At 46.0% G+C, this 22,230-nt stretch overlaps 1 protein-coding gene across 1 annotated transcript in view; it reads left to right on the plus strand.

The window, feature by feature from the left end:
- The window catches only part of KIF16B (kinesin family member 16B), a 234,811-nt gene that overhangs the window by 144,557 nt on the left and 68,024 nt on the right, over window positions 1–22,230 (plus strand). Inside the window, exons 20-22 of the mRNA XM_077812041.1 lie at window positions 13,222–13,380; window positions 14,208–14,313; window positions 15,263–15,313. Coding sequence (XP_077668167.1) covers window positions 13,222–13,380; window positions 14,208–14,313; window positions 15,263–15,313 — 316 coding nt within the window. The remainder of the gene's footprint in view (window positions 1–13,221; window positions 13,381–14,207; window positions 14,314–15,262; window positions 15,314–22,230) is intronic.

Below are 22,230 nucleotides of genomic sequence, written 5' to 3' on the forward strand. Positions count from 1 at the left end.
TAAAGGTCAGAGATAGTTACCTTAAGAAATAAAAATAAAAACACACACTCTAAATCTTAAGCATTTAGTCTAAGCGAAAGTTGACTCAAGCAGCGTTTCTCACCCTGGCAGATGGTACAAGCAGGTCATAGGTCCTCAGTACATGAACTGGGACTGCCTTCCAGTCTGAAATCAAACTTTCCTAGTTCAAAGCCTTTGTCTTCCAGACGTGCTTTCAGGTGTTGAGATGGGGGGAGATGCCAAGTGATGGTGTCAATGTCTCTCTTTTTTATACTTTCTTCTAGCTTGCTGGAAAGATCTTGGCTGTGACGTGAGTTAGTCTTCCCCTATGGTGTATGTGCCTTCTCCGAGAAGTCTCTGAGATAGTAGATTGCGCGCTGATGAGCCATTAACGCCATCTGGCTATTGATGGCTACTCCTTTGTTGTAACTGAAAGGCTGATTGTGGGTGTTCCCAAACTCACAGCATATTTAAGTAACACATATAACAATGCTTCATAACTTCCCATACAATGATACAAGGATATTAATGTTCAGCAGATCAAGTTCTTTAAAATAATACCTCATAAGGTATACTTTGTACAAAACATATAATGATATCACAGAGGTGAATATGGGGGTTCCAGGGTGCTACTTTCAGGTACAGAGTGTCACAATGATGTCATCAATATACCTTTTAATATTCATCTGTTGGCTGGGACTATGTCTCAGCACTTGGATGAAGTATGGAAGATGTCAAACAGAGAATTCAGCTAAGGAAACTTTTGCCTTTCCAAAAAGTGAGAAATGTTTCACAGTATCTAGGGCTTCAGAGTAACAGCCGTGTTAGTCTGTATTCGCAAAAAGAAGAAAAGGAGTACTTGTGGCACCTTAGAGACTAACCAATTTATTTGAGCATAAGCTTTCGTGAGCTACAGCTCACTTCATCGGATGCCTGAATCTAGTATCTAGGGCCTGAATTAAATCCCATTGAAGTCAACGCATCAGGCCCATATTGTATGGAAGAAGGGCACTACTGCATTTAAAATAGCCACAGTTATCGTTGTTGTCTGGAGATAAAAGGAAAGCTTTAAAACATGGCTATATAATGGCTGTTTCTTGAGACAGTCTTGAAAATTTGTTTTTTGAAACCCAAAGTAATTATCCTATCCTCCTTTTTCACACACTTTATATTGCTGCTTTCTTAGATAATAATTCACACTGAATAGGTCAGATAAACATTTACCCATAACCAAACTGATGAGCTCTTCTCTGTTGTTTTTTTCAAATCATTATTTCAAAGAATGAGTTTGTTTTCATCCTCTTCTCTGGAAGAACTTACTTTGATACCAGTTTATGAAGTCTACCTTATGTGCATGTGCAATTTAGCAGGTTTGATGTTGCTTTATAGTTTTTCTGCTAAGAACTAAATATTGGTATGTTTTTACATCCCCTAGCCATCTTTTGTACATGGGTAATTCAGTTGCTTTCTGCACATTCAGTAGCTACTTACAGTCTACTTGTTTTAGTAACACGGATGTTTTATTTTTCAATTAAGCAACCTGGCAGTGTGTGTCAATATATATACAGATTAAGATGGAAGTCAGCTAAGCTCAGGTTTATGAAGCCTATATAGTTGCCTACAACTTTTATATCTCTGCCTAGAATTCTGATTTTGTAAATGATTCTCAAATGTACTGAATCTTTATTAGACTATTTATGTCAAGTTGAGGCCCAAATTGCTCAGATTCTCTGAACAGGCTAATTAATGTAAACAGTTTTGCATCATATTTGGAGGTGGTTGCTATAATTAAATGTCTAATAGCCTGTCTGGGGTAGAGGTAATGTCCTTCTGGTTGCTTGGCAGTTACAGAGCATACTAAAAGCAATAACTTTTCAATAAGAAATAATTTTAACAGTTCCCAAAAGTGTGCAAGGCACGTTACAGAACAAATGGAAAAGCTTGGTCCCTACTTTGGGGATAGTATAGACTAGTTGTATATATTAAGTATTTACCTTGACAACTATAACGTGTAGTTAGCTACAAATAAGAGTTGCAGAAAAAATAGCAGGATGTGATTCTTGCCCTGAAGAGCTTGCAAGTGAGGAAAATAAATCATAGGAAAGGGATTGGTTGAAGAAGGAAAACAAGATAACAGTTTCAAGATAACATTGTTAACCAAGGAGAGATTTAGGACCACAGGTTCCCTTAAATCACTTGTGTACTTTTTGAAACTCTCTCCATTAGTTTAGTAATATGAAGGTTTTGATGGTTCAGTGATGATACTGGCCCTGATTCACTTTGCACTATCACCACTTTAAACCACGTTGACAATGTAAAGGGGTCTTTTTACTCCTCCTCCCTCTCTGAGACCATTTAATACAGAGGTGGGCTATAAAGGTGGGCTGAGTAAAAATATCAGGCCCACTGTGTTGATTGGGGTACACGTAGTACAGTGATGAGCCATATATGTGCCTAGACATTGTGACAAAGTTCCTCCTCTACCTTGGTGGGTCTTGCACTTATTGGCGGATTTTCTCACCTTGGAGCTTCACGGCAGCCCTCAGCTTGGCCGTTTTTCTGAACCCACAGTCCAGTTCAACGACTCCTGTGTCTGACCAGGAGTTGGGAGGTTTGGGGGGAACCCGGGCCCGCCCTATACTCTGGGTTCCAGCCCAGGGCCCTGTGGAATGCAGCTGTCTAGAGTGCCTCCTGGAACAGCTGTGCAACAGCTACAACTCCCTGGGCTACTTCCCCATGGCCTCCTTCCAACACCTTCTTTATTCTCACCATAGGACCTTCCTCCTGGTGTCTGATGATGCTTGTACTCCTCAGTTCTCCAACAGTCCGCATTGTCACTCTCAGCTCCTAGTGCCTCTTGCTCCCAGCTCCTCACACACGCACCACAAACTGAAGTGAGCTCCTTTTTAAACCCAGGTGCCCTGATTAGCCTGCCTTAATTGATTCTAGCAGCTTCTTGATTAGCTGCAGGTGTTCTAATCAGCCCGTCAGTCTTAATTGTCTCCAGAAGGTTCCTGATTGTTCTGGAACCTTCTCTGTTCCCTTACCCAGGAAAAAGGGACCTCCTTCACTTGCTGCTCAGCTATCTGCTTTCTATTCTCTCCTAAAGCCCCCTGGCCTGGGCTTTTCTTACTTTTTGACCCTGCTTCAGTTCGCCCCCCCTGACCGGGCCAGACGCTTTTTCTTCGTTTTGTTTTTTTTTTTGCTGTTTTTCTTTGCTGCCATTCGAGTGCTGGTCGGCTGCCAGCTTGCTGCCAGCCCACCACGCCTGCCCTCAGACGCTGCTACTGCTCCAGCTGAAACCCCCGGAGGAGGGGGGAGGACTGTCAACCCACTCCCCGGAGGAGGGGAGTGGAAGCCCCCAGACCCAACCGTTTTGCTGTATGTTCATAGACCCGTACCGAGCTGAGAGGAATCTTCTTATCTCTCCGACATTCCTGGCCAGCTGGAAACCTTGCTGTTTAAAGCTACAAAGCCAGAAGAGAAGATAGCCGACAGAAAAAACCGCCCAGGGAAGCTACAAATCATCGTGGAGGGGGCCGTAAGACTGAGTAATTTTTGAACTGTACTCTCGTGTGGGGAGAGTTTGACTGTGTCTTAACTGCGTTTGTAGGGGCACAGGGGGTGTGGCACGGAGCTGCGCCCCGATCCATTGGTGCCCCTCCCAACACTACTACAACCGTTACGGCCCCCCCCGCCGTCCGTCCCTGCTGGCAACTTGCCATCTGCCTCTGGATTCAGCTGCTTGCTCTGAATTCTGCCATCCGGACCAGACACAACAGCCGACCAAACGAGACTCCTTGGGCAAACGCGCGTGGGTCCACGTTCCCCCCCCACACCCCCCAGACTGCCCACCCCACAGTTTGCCCCTACTACCTAACCCCAACTCCTGTTTCCTCCCCTGTCCAGTCTGACCCATTTGGCCCCCCCCGCCTGCAGCCCAACAGGGAGAAGTGGTTAATCTGCTTCCCCCTCCTCCTCCTGGTGTCTCCCCATCTCTCCCTGCTCACGATGGCAGGGAATGAGAGGGGTGAGGCCCCTCTGACAACCTCAGCTGCCCCTCCCCCACCTACCCCCCTGCCCAACCCCCAAGCCTCCCCCCCACCACTGCTGCCAAAACACCTGCCACTGCCCCTGCAGGGGCATCGGCAGCAGGAGGCACCGGGGCGATTACTGCCGCTGCTACACCCACCGCCCCCCAGATTCTAGGAGAGCCCCCCCAGTTGGCCGGAAAGGCCATGGTGTGAAGAAGGGAAAGGGCCCCGCTACAACCACCAGGCCCTCCATGGCAGGGGCTACCCCCACCGCTGTGGCCTCATCATCGACCATGGCATCTCTCCCCGCTGTTCCCTCCACCAGCTCTGCGAGCGTCCCTCCCCCGGCCCCCAGGGCGTATGCCCGGGCGGTAGCAGGCCCCCCCCCGCCTGCCACCTCGTCATCTCGCCCACCCACCACCTCCGCTACCATCAATAGCGGCTGGGGCCCCTTCCCCACCATGACCAGGAAGCATGGCATCCGTTGCCTCCTGGTACTCGCCTCGCCCCACGTGGAGACACATGTGCAGGCGTTGGCGAGGGTGGTAGGACCCACGGCTATTGTGGCGGCCTCCAAAATGTACAGGAAGGTCGTCTTTTTCTTAGCATCGGAGGCTGCCGCCCAGGAGGCAGTGGAGAAGGGCCTGGCGGTGGGGGGAGGGGTGTTCGTTCCCCTGGAACCGCTAGAGGACCTGGGCATCCGACTAGTCCTGACCTCCGTCCCTCCTTTTTTACCCAATGCCGCCCTGTTATCCGCTCTCTCCACCCTGGGGAAACCCGTTTCTGTCATCAGCCCTTTCCCGTTGGGCTGCAAGGATCCCACCCCCGTCAAGACCTTTCATTCCGCCGGCAAGTGCAGCTTCTACCACCGCCGGCGGCGCGACGGAGAGGCGCTCGAGGGGTCCTTCCTAGTCCCCTACCAGGGAGCCTGCTATCGGGTCTACTGTTCCACAGGAGAGGCCCGGTGCTACCTCTGCCGATCAGCGGGGCCCCCCATGTTGCCTCGCCGTTACCCCCCTGACCCCTGAACCATCGCCTCTGCCCCCCGACACGACCCCTGCTAACCAGCCCCCAGACGATGCTATGGAGGGCTGGACCCTAGTCCAGGGAAAGCGAGGCAAGCGGAAGGCTCGAGCTCCGCTGCACCCATCCGATGCGGAGGCCCCCCGGAAGACCAGGAAGGGAGGGACTGACACTGAGCCTTCCGCTGTGCCCACGAGTGAGATCCCTCTGCTGGTGTCGGGAGGGGAAGACAAAATAGCACTGGAAGGTAGGATCTCCCCTCCGAGACCCCTGAGGAAGCCCCTTCTGCCTGAATATCACCCGAACGCCGAAGCGACTGTTGTAGCGGGTGCCAGAGGGGAGACCCCCGGGGTGGCAGAAGACGACCTCTCCTCCATGTATGAGGAGATCGAGGCCCTAGGTTTGACCCCGGTCACCCAGGGAGAGGATGACCTACTGCCGGCTGGCCTTGATCTGGGCAACCTCACCCCAGTCCCCTTTTCCCCATGCTCCCTCCCCCTAACCGCCTTCCTAGGCGGGCACTCTATAGAAGGTAATCCACCACCTGATGCCGTGGCTGCCAAATCCACCACAGAGCCTGCCCCTAGCATCACTGGGAGCCCCCTCCCCTTAACCCTTGAATCTGTTCGGGAGGTGCCACCTCTTAGCTGCTTGCCTCCCAGAGCCTCGCCTCTGCCCCTGCCCCCACCCCGTCCCTGCCCAATCCACCTCCTCCTGCAATGCTATTGCCACCCCTGGGGTTATTTCTTTCCCTTTTTTTGCGGATCCCCCCCAAGGAGCAGTCTTTGCATTTTCCTGCCGCGACCCATTAGGAGCTGCAATTTTCCCTCCGCCATCGCCTTCTACCCCAAGGCTTGAGATGGACCTAATAACTTTAGCCTGTCAGACGCCCCATCGGTGGTCTGCACCCTGCCTGCCCGCCTCAGCGGACCATGAGGCTGCACCAAGAGCCCCACCAGGGAAAAACTGGGAAATCGCAACCCTACCCCTCCATGAGCTGCGAAAAGCATTGCGGGAGTTTTTAGAAGACATCCGTGGCTCCTGCAACAGGGTACAGCTAGCTCTCCAGCTATGGGGGGACTTTGATCAAATCCTCCAGGCCACAAGGGCCCTTATAAAGGAGGGTAGAGGGAAAGGAAGGCACGGTGCCACAGCCTACGGGTGGGCCCGCAGCTTCCGTGATGATTTAGTCACTTACGGGATGGGTCACGGATTGTTGCGCGACCCTCCGGAGTCCGCAAACACCCCTGCCAACAAGGAACCCCTCCCCCCCCCCCCAGCCCTCCGCATGACACCTCTCATTATCGCAACTTTGAACACCAGGGGCTGTAGGATGGCTCTCCGCAGGTCCCAGGTGCTCTCTTACCTTCGGGAAAGGGGGTATTCTGTGGTTTTCCTGCAGGAGACCCATACGGATCTGACGGCTGAGGACAGCTGGCGGCTGGAGTGGGGGGATGGGGTCTGCTTTAGCCACTTCACAATTCGACAAGCTGGAGTGGCGACCCTGTTCTCCCACAACCTACGGCCCGAGGTGCTAGTGGTCACTGAGGCTGTGCTGGGCCACCTGTTGCATCTCCGAGTCCATATGGAGGGGCTCGTGGTCAACCTCGTTAACATCTATGCCCCGACAACAAGCCCGAAGCGGCTGCAATTCTGTCAGCGGGTGTCCGACTTCCTCGGCACCCTAGATTCTCACGAGTACCTAGTCCTGGGAGGGGACTTTAACACCACCCTCGAGGAGCAGGACTGCTCAGGGGCCGGGCCGAGCTGAGCCCGGCCGCCGCGAACATTCTCCGAGAAATAGTCAAACATCACTCTCTAGTGGACGTCTGGCATGACCACCACCCAGATGACACTTCCACGTTCACCTTTGTCTGGGTGGAGGCCCATCGGTCACACCACTTTCGGTTCGACCGTATTTATTTATTCCGTTTCCATCTTTCACAAGCCCACTCCTCCAACATTCGGCCGGCCCCATTTTCCGACCATCATTTAGCCACCATAACAGCCTCCCTCCGTGCAGAAAGGCTGGGGCTGGCCTATTGGCATTTTAACAACAGCTTGTTGGAGGATGAGGGCTTCGTGACGTCCTTCCAGGAGTTTTGGCTGGCCTGGCGAGAGCAGCGGCGTGCCTTTCCCTCAGCATGGCGATGGTGGGATCTAGGGAAGGTGCGCACCAAGCTCTTCTGCCGTGACTACACCCGTGGCACCAGCCGATGGAGAAATGCAGTGATAGAGCAGTTGGAACGGGAAGTCTTAGAGATGGAGAGGTGTCTGGCCGCCAGCCCTGAGGACCCATTCCTCTGCGGAGCGTGCCGGGAGGAGCTCCGGGCCCTCGAGCACCGTCGGGCCCGAGGTGCCTTTGTTCGATCCCGCATCTGCCTCCTTCGGGAGATGGATTGTGGCTCCCGTTTCTTCTACGCCCTGGAGAAAATGAGGGGGGCCAAGAAACACGTCAACTGCCTTCTAGCAGAAGACGGCACCCCCCTCACGGATCCGGTGGAGATGTGTGGGAGGGCCCGTGACTTCTACACAAGCCTTTTCTCCCCGGATCCGACCGATCTTGGCGCTTGCAGGGTGCTCTGGGAGGAACTCCCCACAGTCAGAGTGGGTGACCGAGACCGACTAGAGCTGCCTCTCACCCTGGCCGAGTTCTCGGAAGCCCTCCGTCGCATGCCCACCAATAAATCTCCGGGCATGGACGGGCTGACCGTGGAGTTCTACCGCGCTTTCTGGGACATTCTTGGCCCAGACCTAGCTACTGTCTGGGCCAAGTCTTTGCAGGGCGGGGTCCTCCCTCTTTCGTGCAGGCGAGCAGTGCTCACCTTGTTGCCGAAGAAGGGGGACCTCCGCGATTTACGAAACTGGCTTACTCCTTAGCACGGACTACAAAATCGTAGCAAAAGCAATCTCGCTGCGGCTAGGGTCCGTGATGGCGAACGTGATCCACCCAGACCAGACCTACGCTGTCCTGGGCCGCAGCATTTTTGACAACCTATTTCTAGTCCGAGACCTTTTGGAACTTGGGCGTAGAGACAGTCTGTCGTTCGTCCTCCTGTCTCTTGATCAGGAGAAGGCGTTTGATAGAGTGGACCATGGGTACCTCCTGGGCACTCTGCAGGCGTTTGGATTCGGAACTCAGTTTGTGAGTTTTCTCCGGGTGTTGTACGCTTCCGTGGAGTGTCTGGTTAGGCTCAACTGGACACTGACCGAACTGGTCAGCTTCGGGCGAGGAGTACGGCAGTGGTGCCCCCTCTTGGGCCAGCTGTACGCTCTGGCAATCGAGCCCTTCCTCTGTCTCCTCCGAAGGAGGTTGACAGGGTTGGTGCTGTGGGAGCCGGAGCTGCGGCTGGTCTGTCGGCGTACACCAATGACGTGCTCCTCGTGGTCCAGGACCCGGGCAACTTGGCGCGGGTGGAGGCTTGCCAGGCCATCTATTCGGCAGCCTCCTCTGCCCGAGTCAACTGGGTCAAGAGCTCTGGCTTGGCGGTGGGGGACTGGCGGCGGGTGAGCTCCCTCCCACCCGCGCTTCAGACCATCCGGTGGAGCGCGGGTCCACTGCTCTACCTAGGCGTTTACCTTTCTGCCACGCACCCTTCTCCGCCGGAGAACTGGCAAAATTTAGAAGGCGGGGTGATAGAGCGGCTCCGGAAATGGATGAGGCTACTCCGATGTCTCTCCTTCCGAGGGAGAGCACTGGTGCTTAACCAACTAGTCCTGTCCACGGTCTGGTACCGGCTCAACACCCTGATCCCGGCCCCGGGTTTCCTGACCAACCTCCGGACATCAATTCTAGAGTTCTTTTGGTCAGGAATGTGCTGGGCCCTTGTTGGGGTTCTTCATCTACCCCTGAAGGAAGGAGGGTAGGGCCTGAAGCGTCTGCACGCTCAGGTCCGTGTCTTCCGCCTCCAGGCCCTGCAGAGGCTCCTTTATAGTGCAGGTAGTTCGACGTGGAGCATATTGGCGCACGCCTTCCTGCGCCGCTTCCAAGGGCTCTGATACGACCGGCAGCTCTTTTATCTCTGTCTGAGAGGTTTTCCGCGAGACCTCTCCGGGCTGCTGGTCTTCTACCAGGACCTCCTCCAGACCTGGAAACTGTTTTCAACGACCAGGTCCGTGATGGCCACCGTGAGAGCAGATCTCCTCGCGGAGCCCCTGCTACACAACCCCCAGCTCCGTGTGCAGGTGGCGGAGTCCCGCTCGGTGCGCCAGAGTTTGGTCCTGGTGGAAGTCACGAGAGTCAGAGACCTCCTGGACTACGACCGGGGAGACTGGCTGGATCCCCTGACACTCGCTCGGCGCATGGGGCTCTCCAGACCTCATACCCCCCGGCGCATACTTCAGGAGGTGAAGGCCGCCTTGACACCCGCTGCTCGGGCTTATCTCAACCGAGCCCTGTGCGAGGGCGCACCCCGCCCACCCTCTACCCCAGGCCCGCCGGACCTTTCAATTGGGCCCCTACCCCGTAGATCCCAACAAACCCCTTACCCTTTCACTGCGAGCCGGCTGCACGAGCTGCAGCCGGTCAGCTTCCAAACCATGCCAAGGAAATATCTATATACACTCACGCATCACACCCTTTATGCCCACACCCTGGTGTCCCGCCCCGATACAAAGTGGCGGGACCTCCTGCCACCTTTGGAGGGTGAGCAGCTCCGGTGGGCCAGCCTGTATTCCACCTTGGTCCCAAGGCCTGTCAGGGACATTAGTTGGCGGCTCCTTCACGGAGCTGTGAGCATGGGCGTGTTTTTGATGCGTGTTTTTGATCACCCCCATCCCGGATACTTGCCCTTTTTGCAACGTGAGAGAAACCCTGGCACACGTATATTTAGAGTGTGCCAGGCTGCAGCCCCTTTTCCGACTCCTCACAAATCTTTTATTACGCTTTTGGCTACACTTTTCCCCTCACTTTTTTTATCTACACACTCCCCATCTGTGGCCCCACAAAGTCGCGGGATCTCCTGGTTAACCTCCTCCTACCCCTAGCTAAAACAGCCATCTATAAAACCAGAGAGGGGAGGCTGGCCAATGAAGCGTCCTGCGACTGTAGGGCCGTTTTCCGATACTCAGTACGTTCACATATCCGGGCGGAGTTCCTCTGAGCGGCGTCCACCGACTCCCTTGACACCTTCGAGGAGCGGTGGGCGCTGTCCGGGGGTCTCTGCTTGGTGACCCCGTCCAGTTCCCTCCGTCTGACCCTTTGATTGAGGGGAAGAGCGAGAGACCCCAGCCCCAGCCGTTGCCGCTGTGGATACCATCATCACTGTCACCTAGGAGGGGTCCTATCACACGTGGGTGTACACCCCCGCTACCCCCAAACCGCCCACCCCACAGCCGTGCCCATCTTGTCGGGCACTCTCAGGAGAGGAATAATCGGTGACACTGGGCGTGGCACTAGGTAACTCGAGGGAGTGGAAGACCATGAGTGTCGAGGAAGCCCCACCGTTCTGGACCTAGGCTAGCCTGAACACTTCTCCCTCCTGAAGGCTGCTGTGTTATACCCTGCGTTTGCTTTTGTTTTGTTGCATAGTTTTGCTTGATCCTTTTTGGTGATTCTTTGTAAGTGTTACACAAATAAAATTCTTTTCTCCTTCAAAAAATTACTCTCCTGTAGCCATCTGGCCCAACCCTGTCACAATATGTAAATACTGTTTTTGACTTCTCATGAGCATCATGGAGTAAGAGAACCTTAAGATTAAAATAAGATTGTAAATTCCTCAGGACACTCATGTTGTACTTTGTTTGTGGTTTTCAGAGTACAGCACATAGTAAAATGGATTCCCAGTCCTAAATAGAGGTGTTGGACAGTAATGCATAATAAATTATACACATACGTGCACCACACACAATGTTTTTGTTTTTTATTGTTTAGTAGATATGGTCATTTGTTTGTTTTTTCAGCAGCTTCAAATGCTGTCTAAATCCCAGTCAGCAATAAAATGTCTTGCATTGTCTATTTTATGACATCTTGCTGCATATGATCTCTGTGTAATGTTGTCTTGTCAGGCTATCAGGATATGAAAGGAGAGGCTCAAATCTGTATTAGCTAGACAAAACTGTTAAATCCAGTTTTCAGTTAAAGTAGTCTAAAAATAAGTGATCACTTTGCAGTGAGCTGTCAGTCCTTTGAAGTTGGATACACCTTTTTTTTCTTAAGTTCTCATACCTGTTACTGAATTAATTGTAATTCAAAATTCTCTCTCACCTCTCTTGTAAATATATAATTTGGGAAAATAAAGACCGCCAAACAATGGTTACAGCAAGTGAACTTGTGCTAGGGTTGACATGCATACAAAATGGTGTCTCAGTTGGTACAGTATTGTCATTTACCCCTAATGCAGTAGGGAGAGCACATCACCCTAACGCCTGTTTTATTTTTGAGTGAGTGGGCTCACATCACTCTAAAGTAGCAAAATGTATTACTATTGCAAAGTGATGAATAACTTGCCCAAGTGGATGAATTTAAAGTTTGTTTGCTTTGGGAAGTAATGTGTTTTGCTCATCAAACATTTATGGCCTGAACAAAACACAGGCTGTTTCCTTTTAAATTTAACTGGATCAGCTTTCTCTCAAGATTTTTTGCCACAATGAATAGGTTTGTTATCTTCTGGTCAAAAGGAACTGGTGGCTTCTGGCCATGGTGCTAGAGGTATACCTCTGTTTAAAAGTTAAATAGAACTTCATTTATCACGTCCCCAATCCACTACTTTCCTTCCCCCTTTTTATGTTTCTGTACTGAATTCAGAGTGTATAGAGCAGTGGTGGGCAGCCTGCGAGCTGCATGTGGCTTATCAGAATAATCTGCTTGCGGGCCGCGAGACATTTTGCTGACATTGACCGTCTGCAGGCACGGCCCCCGCAGCTCCCAGTGGCCGCGGTTCGCCATTCCTGGCCAATGGGAGCTGCGGGAAGCGGCGGCCAGCACGTCCCTGTGGACAGTCAGCTTCTGCAAAATGTCTCGCCGCCCACAATCAGATTACCCTGATGGGCCGCAGGTTGCCCACCACTGGGGTAGAGCAAACTCAGTACTGTACATTTGAGGATATATGACTGAAAACTGTGAACCTATAAAATAATATTTATCTGCAAAGATCAGAATTTGTATAATTTCCTTTTCATTCACTGTGATTGATCTTTTTCATTTTTATGGTTTTTATTTTAAAATTACAGATTGTTAAAAAAAAGAGCGACTTTAGAAACAAAAGTTGTACAAGAAGCAGGGAAGGCTACACAAACCAATCCATGGGAATAGACAAGCTAATTTAGTCTAAACTACAATACATCTGAAAAATGCAGATTAGTTAGTTGAATTAAAATTTATTATATAAAAACAATAAATATGCTAGGAAGTGTTTTTATTTATAATACTTGATGCCTTAAGTATTTTCAGAGCAAAATATTCAACCAGAATCTGAGCAAGTTCTTATGTGCATCAATCAGCTTTTGTGACATATGAAATATACTTCTGTTTGTACAGTTAGAGAATGTGAGGCAACTTGTATTTCGGAAGAATGATCTATTAGTCATTCAAAATAAATTCTAGCTCTATGTGTTGTTTTAAAAGGGTACATTTTCAGATTACAAGATGCCTGAACAAATAATGGGATTTACATACTTTATTGTGCAATTTTTAGGGTGTTTTTGTACATAGAGACTGTGTCATGTGTTAGATTTTCTTCATTTCTGACTCTAGTATGGTCTTTTGAGTTGAACCAGTTTTTCCAGACTAGCAGAAGAATAATTGAAATCATTGATGGAGTTCTAAAATGAGGTAAGGTTTTTCAAGTGGTTCTAATAGGCCAAGTCTAACTTTAATGAGCTAACTGAGACATTAGTTGCATTGAAAGTTACGGATGTTGATTTATTGAGCTAAAATGCTTCTATTCTAGTCTGGTTTTCAGATGACAAGTGTATACTTCGCAATCTAAATATGCATTAATAAAAGAACATTTATTAGTATTTCTATGACTACAGACATAAAGACCATAAGGGGTAAGATCCTGATTTGATTATACCACCACCTAGTTATCTCCAGTCTTACATGTATGGAAATATTCTTGGAAATCAGTGTGTTGTAAGCAGGGAACTTAAAACACTGCAGGTGGACGTATTTCTAATTTTGAACAACTTAGATTTTGAAATATATTTTAAAATCTACTTATAGACTGGACCAGGAAATTCAACAGTTGAAGCAGAAGATATATGAAGGTGATGGTGTACAAAAAGGGTATCATGGAACAGTAGAGGACAGACTCCCTCTCACCAATTCCCCTACCAGCCCTGCAAAGTCACAGACCCATTTTATCCCACTGGTTGATGACAGGTACATATACTGATTTTATTCAGACTTAGTATAATTTTAAACAATAGTGTTAAAGTATCACTGAAACATTCCAAACTCTGCATAAGCGTTTCCAATATTGGGTCTTTATCTAGTAAATTATCAAAATGGTATTTTAATTGCAATCTAGATAGAAATATGCTCTGCTTTTACCACTTCAAAATGTTTTTATGATCAGTAGGCTTCTCGGAGATATATGCTGTATTAGAATAGTACCTGAAGAAACTTTACACTTATATTTATTTTAAATTGTTCCTAAATTTAATTGTTTAGATTTGCTTAAATGTCTGCATGACTTATACCTTTGCATACTAAAAGTGCCAAAGTAAATAAAATTGTATTGAGGGAAGCAGCATCGCAAAACATTAAACAAATTAATTCCATTATTTTCTCTTTCATTTCATTTTACACTTATGTACACAGTAATTAGTATAGACTTCTGAAACTTTCACTGTGTCTGCAGGCCAAAATATTGTTAGTCTGCTATTTATAGCGTGCGTGTTGGCAAAGTCATGAAAGGGAACTGTTAAGTTAAAACCCCCCTGTAAAATATAAATGCAACATGTAAATGGAGAGAGACATTTATCAGATGCTCAACCAAGGGTCCACTAATTGTCAGTTGTTAATTCTTTTGCCTTTTTAAGTTAAAGAAAAACTGGTGAAAAAATCATAACTTTTTGGGTGTTCTTATATTTAAAATTTATACAATGCTTAAGGTGAATAAACTATTCAAAGAACACTTTAAAATACCCATATTGATTGTCTTAAGAATAGGTTTTTTAATTGTGTATCTTTTCATTTTCTAAAAGAATAAATGCATTAATTGAAGAAGAAGTGCAAAGGCGTCTTCAGAATATTCACCACACATCTGAAAATAACAGTATGGGCCGATCTCAGCCTACAGAAATTCTAAAGGTGAGCAGAGTCCGCTAGGAAACATCACTTTTAAAGATACTTTCAAAATCATTGGTTTAATTCCTTTATCCACATTCCTCATGTTTTCTCTGGATTAATGTAATTTTAGTTTCTCAAATAATATAAATACAGTGACTGTATTTTATTTGTATACTGTATTTTATTTGTGAAGAGCAGAACAAAAACGTTCAAATTATTTTTGAGGATTTTAATTTTATATCCTGACATTAAGTCATCTAAGGGTTGAAATACTTTGGTTTCAAACAGCAGTAGATCAAAGTGTACTGTGGAACTTGTACATGGCAGCAGGGTGTACATAGCTACTTAATGTGCAGCATGCTAGTGCGCCATCGAGTCACACTCACACACACCCCAGCTTGCCATACGCTAAATTGCTGAAAGTCACTAATTAAATTCAAGCAGTAAAATCCCAGCTCCATCAAAGTCAATGGGAGTTTTGCCATTGACTTCAACGGGGCTGGAATTTCACCCAATATTTCCATGTTGTCCTGCATTGCGATTATTTTCAGTGAACTGCATCTTAATCTAAGTTTCTTCTCAAATATGTAGCGCTCAGTGAAGATATTCTCTAAATGGCACCAAAGCCTTTAACTTTTCCAAAATTAATATGAAGAGTTTTACTCCGTCTGCCTTTTATTATGCTTCTGTTGATGACAACATAAAGTTCCATCAAAATGAGTACTGAATATTTTTAATAATACATGCTTAAAAATGAACAAGCCATTCTTGTTAAAATTCCCTTTTTCCTAATTGGAAAACTGAATAGTTTAATTCAGCTGTAAGGCAGTATCTTAGCAAACACCAGTAGAAGATGATGCATATTTTTGACAGTTAAACTGATTTACTTTAGGTCTGTGTTGCTTTAAATAGTTCAACTTTTATAAGAAGGAAACTTTTTTTTAATTACATATACCTTTTTGGTTCTTAGGATAATGAAATACTTCATAATGGTACTGTTCAACGGAAGTTGAAGTATGAGGTAGGTTATAATTCATCAGAATGAAATGATTGTCTTAAATTATGGCATGCTCAGTAGTTAAATTTCTTAATGTTTAGCTGCATAATTAGAATATCAAATTCACAGTAAGATTAATAGCTAATAGGGAAGTCAAGCTATTTTTCAGGCAAAAAAATAAATGGAATCTTGCATGTGGGTACAGTTCTTGCTTTATTTAAATAGCATATTTTTGTGGTGAAGGACTTTTTTTTTCATAATTCTTTATTTGGAACAGTATCCCTTTCCTAGATCTATAGGACAAAACCAATTTATGATCAGGAACAAAATTATTATTTCTAATCAAAGTACGCTTTAACATGTCTATTCCCAATTGTCTCACTCATGTCAGAGCCTTCAGAATACTAGCAGTACTAGAGAGCAAATATTTGTGAACATGTCCTGAAGGTTTAACGTTAGACAATCTGGAAGTATTTTACCACCAAGTGTTGTACGACTATAATGTTTGATTTGGCAATATCACTTTTTCCCCCCTAGTTCTTTCCTCATTTTTCTTATCCCGGTTTAGATCTTGAATTTTTTAAAAAGCATATAGAAAATTGGTTATCCTATGAACATTCTGATTCTTTTGAGGAAACCAAATGCAGTACTAGACAAAGTGAAATGGATACTGTGTACACACACACAAAAATGATGGGTGTGGGGTAAAGATATAAAGATTGTTGCTGAATCAGACCTCAATCAGTAGAATTGGATTTGGTCTCACAGTTTTGATTACTTGTGAATGAATGCACAAACCTAATTAAAATTAAACCTGAATTCAAGACATTTTCAAAGCAGAAGGTGCTTCCATTTTCCTATTTTGGCTTTTTAAACAGAAAAGACAACCTTGGCAGCTACATTATGGCCTCCCTTTTGACTTTAAAGATGATGATATTGGCTCTAACTTGGCTGGAGAAGAAGCAACAATAGCAGAGCTCGAAAGACACAACAAATGTCCAGAGATGTGGAGCTTAGTTTCTATTCCTGAACAAATCGGTTACCCCTCTCCATTACAAAACGGAGTTGGGAATGAAAGGAACCAGTCAGAACTGCATTGCTTTGATTGCCTATATGATACTGAATATAAACTGAATCGCACTAAAAATACTAACATTTTTAATGGGGAGAAAATTCATTATAAAAATGTTACATTCACATCTCCACAAAATCACAATATGGGCAATGTGGAGCATTCGCAATATAAAATGGTGGATCTCAATCCTGAATATGCAAAAATTACTTCTTGGGACAGGGACACCACAAGGACTGAATTTGATTGTTCCCATTCACAACATCTCTCTGGCTCAGAACCTTTAGCTTCTGGGAATAAGCAGGTTAGCTTTAGCAGCACATCTTGCTTAATTCTCTCTCAGTCCAGTATACTTTCTGAAATAGCACCCAAAGAGAACAATCCATTTAACACAGCGTATAGCACTATTCCAGACCAATCTCATATTTCTCAGCAGCCAGTTGAAGAAGACCTGGATATTAGCAAAATAATCTCCCCAAAATCAGAAGCATCATGTTCAGATGTGAGAACAGAACAGAGCTATGGCTTTGGCTATCTTTTTAGCAAGCTCTCTTCTCTTTACAAAGACACTTGTAGTCAAATGCTCAATAGTGCCCAAGTTATTAAACAAATAAAGGAGCTGGGCAATCTGTGTGATAGAAGTGAGAGATGTGCACAAGTGGCATCATTGCTGAAAAATTTGCCATTTGTAAAAATATTACATGTAAATGTACCTTTCAGATCAGATATGAAGAAGGCTACGCCTCACTCCATTAATGAGGATAAAGCGCATATTGATAGCAGCATTCAGTTAGAAAACCTCCTGTCAACAGAGAATATTGTGAAGTGTGTATCCTCAAAAATCTCAAGCATGCATGAACGAGATTCTTCTGAAGGATCTATGTACTGGTACGGAAATGAAGAAATGAAAAAGAGCTTGGTGTTAAGGCAAAAACTTGTGCATTTTCCAGAAGAGTTACTGAAACTTCAAATCTGTTCTCTTGAAAGACTATTGGAGTATGTCGTCTGTGCCTTACCACAAGTTTGTGCCAGGATGGATCAATTAAAAGGTGTATACTGGCTTGCTGTTGGCAATTGCAAGAAACCTGATCCAGAGCCGGCTTGTTTGCTTTTGTTCAGCTCTGTTTTGTATGCTGTTGTTTTATCAGTCAACCAAGAAGACAACTGTCAGGATTCCTTGACAATTTTTCATGTTCTTCCAATCACCATGATAAGAGAAATTGAAGTTGGTTTTGCTGGACAGAGTGTTAGATTTGTATGTTGTACTGAAGATAGTTTACTCACAATATTTACCTATAACAAAGACTTCACGCAGAGAATATGCCATGATATACTGAGTATTTTGATTACGACATCAGACGATGCCGTTTGTTTAAATCACCAGCTGCTGAAAGGTGATTTGCTGCAGTTGTCACTTCACTGGACATCAGAAGTCACTGATTTAGTTTTTGCAAGTGGAGTACGGTTGTCCTGCAAATTCCGGCGTGTCTTAGCTGACTTGGTATACTTGTTTCATGAAAACATGGAAACTAATAAACCCCCTTTAGGGGATGTTCATGTATTGCTCTATACCACAGTGAAGATTGAAGACCATTTTAAACAAATGACCTACAGATCACTAGTTCTTACAACTACTCATATAGGACTCATGAAGGAAGATAGGGTTTTCTATCCTGTTCCTAGTTCTTTGTACACTTTACCTCAACAGTCCCAGTTTGACAAAATTCAATTATACTGTTTGAATGAAGTCCGTTGTGTGGTTGTCCCAGACAAAAATAATTTAACAAGAATTCAGCTTGTTTTTTCTAAAATGAGTAAGGTTGGATCAGATTCAAGGATTGGTTTTTCTAAACCCCATACAAAAGAAACAGATACTCAGCTGACACTTATTCCATCATTTTTTCAAGACAATTTAAATGTTCCATTGGAAATCTGGGAAATAACATTCAGTTCAAATGAAGAAGCCATTTGGCTAATTATGTATTTGACTGGGCATAGAAATCCAGATACATTTTAGATACAACAAAAGTAGACAGGCTAAGGGATATTGATATCAAGTACTTTTTATCACTGCTGTTAGACAGTAAGCAAAAGAATACATTTACGACCTTTGAGTCTTGTAGAGAATACCATAAGGTACATACTAGGGCTGTCAAGTGATTAAAAAAATTAATCATGCGATTAAAAAAATCGCCAAAGCATGAAGGGGCATGTGAATGTTTAGCATATCTGGCATGCAAATAACTTGCAATGCTGGCTACAAACCTGTCATGTGAACGCCTTTTCTCACTTTCAGGTGACATTGTAAATAAAAAGGAGGCAGCAGATCTCCCATAAATGTAAACAAACTTGTTTGTCTTAGCAATTAGCTGAACAAGAAGTAGGACTGAGTGGACTTGTAGGCTCTAAAGTTTTACATTGTTTTGTTTTTGAGTGCAGTTATATATATAAAAAAATCTACATTTGTAAGTTACACTATCACGATAAAGAAATTGCACTTTGGTACTTGTATGAGGTGAATTTGAAAATACTATTTCTTTATCACTTTTACAGTGCAAATATTTGTAATAAAAATAATATAAAGTGAGCACTGTACACTTTGTATTCTATGTTGTAATAGAAATCAATATGTTTTCTATATTTTCAAAAATCCAAAATACTTAATAAATTTCAATTGGTATTCTACTGTTTAGCAGTGTGATTAATCACAATTAATTTTTTTGAGTTAATTGCATGAGTTAGCTGCGATTAATCAACAGCCCTAGTATGTACCCATCTTACCTACATCCCATATTAGTTTCTTTTTTGCTTTGTATGGGTCTGTGTAGTACCCATACAGCTTCCTGAAAAGGCAAACACATTTCAAATCTACATGTTTGATAGGGTGAATGGTTCAGAATCTTTACACAAGCAACCACTCTCTACTCTTACTAGTACTATATTCATCCTTCTCTTCTGTGCTGCTGACTTTTACCCCTGCCATCTCTTACCCCAGCTTCACCAGAAAGCTCTAGTTAGTGTCTTCCTCACTCTTGCCACCTGAATGGCACTCTTTCAGAGGACTCTTAACTACTTAAATGAATATCTCTTGCCTCCTGATTCCAGAGGTCTTATCCACTTAGTAGTGGTTTTTGGTTGAATCTCAAGATTCATGTTTGTCGTATCCGTTAGGTTTACTCTATTACTTTACATGGGTTAGAGTGTATTTAAACCCATAGGATGTGCATTATCTCCTGGTAACCCTATGGATGTTGTGTGTGTGCATGTGTACACAGTTTCTAAAAATCATTGCATTGATAGTCTGGAGATTTGCCTGCCGACCTTCTAAGGGTTTAATTTTTGGCACATTTCTTAAAGGGAGACAATTTAAATGTCAAAATCATTGGGTGCCAACTTTCTGCTCATTAATTTTAATAACACTTGGTTTTTACTTCATAAAACCTCATCTTAAAATATGGCCTCTTCTAATGTTTTCTCCTTTTAAGGTGCAGAAGCTCCATAAATTCTTCTTTAAATAGATGCAGACATGTATTCAAGTAAGTATGTGTGCACCGCATATTCTGGAGCCAGAGACTTTTGCTTAGCAGTACCTAGGGAGGCTGGGGCGGGGGGGGGTCATACCTGTAGCCCATCCCTTGGCTACATGAGGCAGCACCACCCTGACCCCCTTTAGTTCCTTCTGACTGCCCATCAGCTGGAGTGAGAGCTCTGTGGGGTGGTGATTTCACCACCTTGCAAGTCATCCTCCTAGCCTAGTTTTAGTGTACATAGTTATTAGTTTAGTTGACTAGTGTTAGAGTAAAAGTTATAGACTATAGAATAGTGGTAGAGGTAGTGCTCCCCGGTGATGCCCTCGCTGGAGTTCAAGCATTGCCATTTGTGTGGAGTGGCGATTTCCAACAGTGACCCCCACATGAGCTGCTTGGTCCGCCTTAGGCAAAGCCCACCTTAAGGAGCACTGTTCGATCTGTACATCGTTGAAAAAGAGGACTCAGGTGGCATGGGAACTTCGCCTCAAGCAGGACCTGCTTAAAGAGACCACGAGGCCTGACCCAGTACTGAGGCCTTCTCAGGCCACAGATCACTCTCCAGCTTGGAAAGTGCTTCTGCCTCCCGTTTTGGGATAGGGGCCACTCCAAAGAGGTGCAGGAGTCATTCTCCATCATTGATGCCAAAAAAGAGTGCTCATAAAACCAATCATGAGCGCTCCAGGTCCCAGGGTGACGCTTCTGCTTCCCTTAAGAATAGTGTGGACCGTCATGGGACTGGCTCCGGCACATGGGATGATGTGGGAGCCTCTTACCCTCCCTTGGTACAGGGTAGGGAGGATGAACATCCCTTACAACTGACGCCAGTTCTGGCCTCCAGGCATCCGTGGAGTCTGGTACTGACAGGAATGATGCCAGCACCGACAGTGTTTGTGATGTCCTCATACCTGGATACGGTGGACCTACTCTGCCTTTCAGTCCTGTCTAGACAGCTGGTCCAAGACTTCATGAGGCTGGCGCCCGCAATGGTATCCCAATTGGAGCATGCCACCGAACTCTAAGGGCAGGATGAGGTCCATCCTCGAACTCTGTGGATTCAACAAATTAATCAAATAGAGTGACCATGAGCAACCTCACATATCAGCTGTTCTCCCTGCTTTGTCTCAGAATGACAGATTCACCGCTCTGGAACTTCAAGACTCTTACTTTCATGTGGCCATCCTACCAAGTCACAGGAAGTTTCTTTGCTTCATGGTAAGCGATCACCACTTTAAGAGTGTCGTTCTCTTATTCAGCTTCTCTTCTGCCCCTCCCCGAGTCTTCACCGAATGCATGGCAGTGGTTGCAGCGTACCGCAAGAGGGAAGGGAAGCCACATCTTCCCCTCCTTCAATGACTGGTTGCTGAAGGGTGCTTCAGAGAGGAGGTTCTTGCCAACATCGACACCATGCTACATTTACTCGACCATTTGGGACTCATTCTAAATGCTCTGAAGTCGAACTTGGTTCCCTCTCAGCAAATAGTTCGTTGGGCCCCTGTGAGATTCCATTAGGTTGAGAGTGTTCCTTCTGACCGACTGCTTCCAGGCGATTTGACAGCTGTGTCTCAGTCTACAATCACATCCATCCACGACAGTCCATGTGTGTCTGAGCCTGTTGGGCCATGTATCTGCTTGCACTCAGGTGGTCCAACTTGCCAGGTTGTATCTTTGCCCTCTTCAGATGTGGCTCAGGATGGTTTACTGCCGTGCCCTGCCCTGCATTCTCTGGGCAGGTCGAGTCACCTTTCTCCATCCGTCCTGGAACCCCTGCACTGGTAAGAGTCCCCACTCAATGTGCCATGGGGTCCTCTTTGTTTGGCCCTCTCCAGCCAAGTCAGTGGTTATCAACACATCCCTTCTGGGTTGGGGGTCACATTTGGACTTGTTGATGGTGCAGGGCCTCTGGTCAGAACAGAAAGTCATCAGTGTGCTGGAGCTTTGGGCTGTCCACAATGCATGTCATGCCTTCCGGGACTGTATCAGACATTCAGTTGTTCACGTACTCACCAACAGTACCACTGCGATGTACTATGTGAACAGATGAAGGGGAGCCCAGTCCAAATGACTTTGCCTTGAGTCAATAAACCTGTGGCAGTTCTGCATTGAAGACGATGTCACCCGCTAGCTGTCCACTTACCAGGGATCCAGAGCCACTTCATGGATCATCTCAGCAGGTTTTTCTCCCTGACCCACAAATGGTCTCTGAAGGCTGGTCCTTCAGATAGTTTTCGCATCATGGGGCATCCACACAGTCTGTCTTGTCAAAACGAGGGAAAACAGGAAGAGTCACTTATTCTGCTCTCAGGAGGAGCTCAGCCTGGGCTCCCTCTGACAATCAACTC

This window comes from Eretmochelys imbricata, chromosome 3 (genome assembly GCF_965152235.1).
Source record: "Eretmochelys imbricata isolate rEreImb1 chromosome 3, rEreImb1.hap1, whole genome shotgun sequence".
In the NCBI taxonomy this organism is placed as follows: Eukaryota; Metazoa; Chordata; order Testudines; family Cheloniidae; genus Eretmochelys; species Eretmochelys imbricata.